The sequence below is a fragment of the Meles meles genome, chromosome 2, assembly GCF_922984935.1.
Source record: "Meles meles chromosome 2, mMelMel3.1 paternal haplotype, whole genome shotgun sequence".
Classification (NCBI taxonomy): Eukaryota; Metazoa; Chordata; class Mammalia; order Carnivora; family Mustelidae; genus Meles; species Meles meles.
Window position 1 is genome coordinate 109,467,482 of NC_060067.1, and position 6,624 is coordinate 109,474,105.

At 45.6% G+C, this 6,624-nt stretch overlaps 1 protein-coding gene across 2 annotated transcripts; it reads left to right on the forward strand.

The window, feature by feature from the left end:
• The first annotated feature begins 1,521 nt into the window (after positions 1-1,521).
• On the forward strand, positions 1,522-6,376 carry DDIT4L (DNA damage inducible transcript 4 like). Of its 2 annotated transcripts, none has more exons than XM_045997224.1 (3): positions 1,522-1,788; positions 2,094-2,234; positions 4,115-6,376. In XM_045997224.1, the coding sequence occupies exons 2-3, from the start codon at positions 2,144-2,146 to the stop codon at positions 4,603-4,605; spliced, it is 582 nt and encodes a 193-aa protein (XP_045853180.1). In that variant the 5' UTR covers positions 1,522-1,788; positions 2,094-2,143; the 3' UTR covers positions 4,606-6,376. The 2 variants fall into 2 exon arrangements, with proteins under 2 accessions (XP_045853180.1, XP_045853181.1); XM_045997225.1 differs by having other exon boundaries at positions 4,145-6,376.
• Positions 6,377-6,624: the final 248 nt, after the last annotated feature.

The window sequence follows — 6,624 nt, forward strand, 5'->3', positions numbered from 1 at the left end:
TCTTTCCCTCCTGCCAGCTAGGCAGCTGCCCTGGGAGATGGGAACAGGGGCCCATCTATTGGTCCTGAGCATACTGGCCACTGAAACTGCTTTTTAATCAGCTTAAATGGGCTTGTTTATTTCCCACTTTTCTGTTATTGAAATAGAAGTGGAAATCTGCTTTCAAACCAGCCTATCAGCATCTCCCTCCTTGGCTGGCCTGACCTTCAGGCAGTGCAGCTGCCTGAGTCGAGTTAAAAATGGACTGTCAGGCTGGCTTTAATTTCTGCTGCCCTGCCTCCCAGGGTCCTCCCACTGATCTGTTTATCACACCCTCCTTACCCCTTCTGTTGTTGTTTTTCTTACTATGAGTGTTTAGCCTGGACAGCTGAAACTGTTTTTCAAGGCCCTAACCTACAGATCCTTGTACACATAATCCAAAAAAGACCAGGAGCCAACACTAGATCCTCCTACTCGTACACAGTCTTCCCCTCCAGGCATCGCCCCCTTTCCGCTCCTGACCCACCACCTTCTTTGGGAGTGACCACTCTGAACAGACCATCTCCTACTGTACATCAAAGCAGGAGAAGGGGGAGCTTAGTAACTTTGGAAGAAAACATAGTATTTGGCCTCCTGCTTATGGGTTGTGCGAGCATGTTGCGTCTGTGCACGGTCCGTCCGTACGTGCGCTCAGGTTCAGAACTGCGCGTCAAGCCTCACAGGGAATATTCCTGGCAGTTTCTAAAACTCCTCTGTATCTTCACCGATCCAAGTCCCTTCAAGACTGCCCAAGAGCACAGAGCTCGCCAGAAAGGTCTGCCTCTGGGTATGACAACTGCTCCAGGCCATTAGGAGGCCAGCCGAAAGAAGCAGCTAAGGTCCCACTCATGGTTTTGCTTAGTTTTTGGCAAACTCCCCTTCATTCAAGCTCCCGGCGCTCTGGAGCCAGGTCTAATTGGAAGAGTACCAGGCTCACCCTTCTAGCGGAGAAAACGCATTAGTCATAGATGAAACCACCTTAGGGTGCCAGGAGAGGAGTGGAAGATGAAGACCCTTCCTAAAATGCTGGAAAGCCTCCGATGCAGAAAAGGCGAGCTAAATCTGATCGCGGGCAGGAGGGAAAGATGTAGAAACCCACGGAGTAGAGTTGACTTGGTTAGAGGCCAGAACGAAATGCATAAATGATGTTCATTGAACATCGAAACAGATATTAACAAAGTTTCAGTACGACACAACGAAGCCTCAGGTCAGGGTAATAGACAAAGGACGGAAAGCTCTCGCTGCCCGGGACAGAATCTTAACAAGGGCACCAGCGGCGTGAGAGTGAGCGCGCGCTGGGGGTGGGGTCGCGCTGAAGAATCCAAGTCAGTAGTGGAAGCAAGTGGTCAGTTTTCGGCGGGTCGTACACCCGGAATTGCAGCCTCGGTGACCTGCGGCCCACCCAGGACACAGCAGGTGTCTACCCTGCCGCAAGCTTATCCTCAATTCCCAGCGGTTCCCCTTGGGCTGCTCCAAGTGTCTGGGTTGAAATGCAACCCGACCCCGGGAAGGGCGGGGCTCAGGGCCGCGGAGGGGTGGTGCAGGTGGGCGGGCCGCGGCAGGGTGAGGAGGCTGGGCCTATAAAGCCCTCCCGGCCCCAGGGGCGATGCTGCTCTGTGAAGCGGGTGCTGCGTGGGTTGGGGGTCGACCAGTGCTTGGGTCTGCAGGTCCCCGAGCCTCCGAGGGAGGAGGTTATTGAGAAAAGTCCTTGCCTCCGTTTACCCCACCGCTTTGCCAGCGAGCGCCCCGGTCCCGGCGAATTCACGGCAGGTGAGCAAGGCAGCAGCCTCTGGAGACGGAGCGGGGGCGGAGGGCTTTGCGGCTCCCCGCCCAGAGGTGCGTTCCGCGGGGCACGTCGACTCTGAGTTTCGCTAACTTTGACTTAGTTTTAGGTCGTGACTGTAGCTGGCGTCTCCGCTCCCGGGGCTTTGGAAACTTGAGTTGCGGAGGCCGGTTCCTCCCCTTTGGAAATTGACTTCCTCCGCTAGTGCGCTCCCGGGACGCTGGGCGTTTTATAAGCCTCTGCACGTCTTGCCTGCTTTTGCAAATCCGTCCTTCTTCCTTTCTTTTTCCAGCGCCCCGGAAAGGCCGTTCTGCCCCCGCGAGGGAAACAGAGCCGTTGACCATGGTTGCAACTGGCAGTTTGAGCAGTAAGAACCCGGCCTGCATTTCGGAGTTGCTGGACCATGGCTTCCACCAGGAGAGCCTGCTAAATGGTGAGTGTCTCAGCTGCCCACCTCTCTCTCCTCCAGAGGTCGCGCCCCTGGATAGATGAGATGAGAAGGCGGGCGATGTCGCCCCCTTCCTCGATGTAGGATGTGCCGCAAAATCCCTCTGAAAAGACTTCTTTCCAAACTTTTTAGCATCTTCTGTTCATGGTAGTGAGAAACAAAAGTAGCAAAAGAATCAAAAACAAAACACAAAACAAACAAACAAACAAACAAAAAAACAAGACTGCACGGTTTCCTTTGAGGCTAAGAGGGCGTTTGGGGGTTAAAAGTTAGATAGGTTCCTTAAGGGGTTGTGAAGTTACGGTGAATTTGAAGTGTACAATTTTGAATTTTAACAACGTATTCTCCTTATAACTACTGCCATCGCTCTCTACCCCCAAATTCCCATGCACCCATTTGCCATCAATTTTCCACTCTCCATCTCCCCTGTCCCCAGGGAAACACTGATCTGCTTTTTGTCACCATAAACTAGTTTTGCCTCCAAGGTTTCATACGAATAGAATCATGTAATACGTACTCTTTTGCATCTGATTTCTTTCTGGCCGCTTCATAATTCTGAGGTCCTTTAAAGTGGTTGCTTCCACCAGTGTGTGTTCCTTTTTATTGCTGAGTAGTATTCTATTTGTGGATATACCCAGTATTCTGTTTTTAATGCAGGAGGGAAATTTTAAAACAGCAGTGGTGCTGGACATACTTTGATTTGCAGTTTTAAACAGCAGTTTCTAGGTTAGCACACTGCTCTGCCACGAAGGAGCTGTGTGGCATCGGCAAATTGCTTAATTTCTTTGGGCCTTCCTCACTTAGAAGGCCAAGTGGTTGATGATCTAATTTTATAGGCCAAAGCTCTAAAATGTTGTCTTCAGTATAGGTAAAATATGGAGCCTTCTCATTTTGAGTACATTTGTTTCATTGAGTTGTAAAAACAAAAACAAAAAAAATGACCTAACTGAATAGGTGATGTGGGGGGAGGAAGAGACAGTAGCCAATGAAGGTGAAGTATGCTTTGGGAAGGGTTGCCCAGTTGACTGTGTGTGTGGTGTGTGGTGTGGCATCCTGCCAAGAGGTAGGATTAATTTGGAAGGTAGGTGACCAAATGCAGAGCTATATCTTTTCCTTTGAGCAAATCTAATTTTATTTTCCTAGGACAGCTTTGTTTTGTTTGGCGAGGAAAACTACCCAGCCAGTTATAAATATCCTGGTGGACCTCAAAGGTCTTCCCTTTGAGCAATTTTTAATCAGAGGTTGAAGCTAAAATTGGGATCCATAGACCATTCCCATAGAGACTTTTAAAGAAAGACACAAATTCGATATTTAATATAGCTCATCAAGTTCATTTCAAGTTCATTAGTAAGGAGCAGTAGCAAAAATCCTGCATTTTACAATTACAAACACATGTAATTCTTAGAAACAAACAGTCTCTTCATCAAAAAAAAAAAGAATTAGGACCATTTTTATTCCCAAAGTGAAGCCTGTTCTCTGTGAAACAAAATTAGAAAACCCTCAGAGCAAGTAAGGGAGCAGGAAAGAAAAGACAGTCACTGGTGTACTAGGAAAACTATATATAGATTTTTAATCCAGTGTGTAAGACTGCCTGTACGTACACATGTACATTTAAAGGAAAAGGGTCCAACCTATTTATCAAAACTTTGATAGATTCATTTTCAGTCTCCCAAGAGGTTCAGTGACTTGCCCTGTTACCCAGCTAGGCAGCCCCAAAGTGAAGTCTGCTGACTCCCTTACAAATATGAGCAACAGGCCACCATGGTAGATCAAAGTAGCCCACATTGCTATCTTGGTGTGCTTTACCCACTCTGGAATTTCTTTCTTTCTTTCCTTCCTTCATCTCGAACTTCCACTTCCTACAGATTTTGACTACTGGGATTACGTTGTTCCAGAACCAAACCTCAATGAGGTGATGTTTGAGGAGACAACTTGCCAGAGTTTGGCGAAAATGCTGGAGAACTGTCTGTCCAGATCAAAGCAGACCAAACTTGGTTGCTCGAAAGTCCTCGTCCCGGAGAAACTGACCCAGAGGATTGCTCAGGATGTCCTGCGGCTGTCCTCCACCGAGCCCTGCGGCCTGCGAGGTTGCGTCATGCACGTGAACTTGGAAATTGAAAACGTATGTAAAAAGCTGGATAAGATTGTGTGTGATTCGAGTGTGGTGCCCACGTTTGAGCTGACCCTTGTGTTTAAGCAGGAGAACGGTTCGTGGACTAGCTTCAGGGACTTTTTCTTCAGCCGAGGTCGCTTCTCCTCTGGTCTCAAGCGAACTCTGATCCTGAGCTCGGGATTCCGACTCGTGAAGAAAAAGCTTTACTCCTTGATTGGAACCACAGTCATTGAAGAGTGCTGAAGAGCAGAGATTTTAAAGGTCTTTTTTATGATTGGGTCCTTAACACTACGCAGCTGCTCCGTGAGAGTCATTTTAGTCACCCTGCCTGCTCTCCACGAGAAACCCCAAATTGAGTCATCTCCCTTCCAGGCTTCATATTTACGGCAACCCAACTAAAAGGCTGAGTTCATGGCTTTTGAGAAAGGACAAGAGAAAGTGTACATTTTTTTTGCCTATATCACGTTTTTACAAAATGGCATGGAATAAAAGAAGCAGTCCACTTTAGTTTTATATTTGACCTTGCTTTTTCCAGGTAGTCTTGCCAAATAGACGATAAACCAAATGTGCCTAATTCGATTTTCATATGGCTTTTTTTTTTGTATGTTTTAAGCATGATCCTTTCAATCACAAAAACATCATGATGCTTAGTCTGTCGAAACTTCCAGAAGCCCACACCGCTTTTCTGCCCCTACTCAAATATGAAGGGTTCTTAGACTGGAGGTTAGAACTTTGTGGGTGAATGTAATTAAAACTTCACCCCATGCAAGAGTGAATAAGAAATACCGGAACAAGAACAGAACTACTTCTGTGTTTCTTTGCATTTTCTCTATGCTTCTGTTTTAGAGGTGGCAAAAGGCTGTATTGTCATCCATGTAACCACAGTATTGTTTAAAATAACTTTATGGTACATTACAAGCTCAGTATTTCTAGTTCTCAAATACTGAATGTTATCTTTAAGTTAGAGAAGTGGAAAGGGTTGAACAGATTTTTTTTTTTTTTTTTTTTTTTTTTTGCCTATGGTTGAGCACTCTTCCTTCCCCTGAGGGCATGGTGACTGTGTAAGGCGCTGGGAAGTGAGTTCTCAGATCCACTTCCTTTCTCATTCATTTGATAATCTAGCTTCTTTTCATTGTCACAGATGCTTACCCTCAGATGAGGCGTCTCACCCAGTGTTATCTGGCTCTGACCTCTCCTGGGAACCGAGGTGTTTCTCCTTAACCTGAATCTTCAAAGGAGATCATAGGTACATGTTACCATTTTCTTGATCGACATGGGCCTATTTATAAAGTCTTCTCTGGCTAAGGATAGCTGGTGCACAGTACAGGCCAGGGAATGAAAATCATGGTCTAGATAACCAGTTTTCTTCAGCCTTGGAGACGTGTCCCTTGGGAACAAGAAAGGCCTGATTTTTTTTCTTGTTCCTCCTAGGTAGGTTCTTAGCCATTCTTGTCTTATGTTAATGAGAGAACGTAGCCTCCAGACTGCAGTATTCAATATAGCAAGGCCCTCATATTTTTGCTGTAAATCACGGAGAAGGAGCTCCGTCTGGTGTCCTGCCCAAGTTATTAGTACCACTTTAGGTGCGTGAAGCCAGGGTTATAGGGACAAATGTCTTCATCCTGGTGTTGCTCAAAAACGGGTGTGATCCTGTTACGGATCCTATATGTGACCTAAAATTTCACAGCTCTAATCAAGCAATCTAAGAAATCTAACTCTTCACCTGTTTGAAAAGATAACAGCAAAGCAGATTCTTAACGGGACTGGGCCTGGAGCAGTCGACCTCATTTGCATGTCTGTTACCGTTTCCAGCTTAAAAGTCACCGTGATTCTGTGGGCATGGCTTCTCTGGCTTGGATGTAGAACCATTGTCCTTCCACTAACAGTCGTCATTGACTCTTGTCTTTTGTGCTCACAAAATGGTGATGGCTTATGGAGATTCTTAAATTAATATTCCTGTTAAAGGAAATTAAAGTTTGTCTATTTTTGACAATAAAGCATCATATATTTTTAATTCTTTTGTCTTCTTTGTCTTGAATGAATTTATGAAATAATCACTCGAAAATGCATCTGACAATATTTAAGGGAAGATGACAAAACAATTACCCCTTTTTGACAGGGCTCTTTTTACCCTTACTTATAATATTCCTATTGTATTTATCACATGTGCATATGTATCAATAGTGATTTGCCTCATAATTTTTCAATTACAATAATACTTCTTATGGAAAAACATTAATAATTTGAGTTCCTTTGGCAACC

Excerpts from the sequence above, each read along its gene's own strand:
- DDIT4L (XM_045997224.1), top strand. The coding sequence starts at position 2,144 with ATGGTTGCAACTGGCAGTTTGAGCAGTAAGAACCCGGCCTGCATTTCG. Across the intron at positions 2,235-4,114 it reads CCAGGAGAGCCTGCTAAATG|ATTTTGACTACTGGGATTAC; the intron begins GTGAGTGTCTCA and ends CACTTCCTACAG.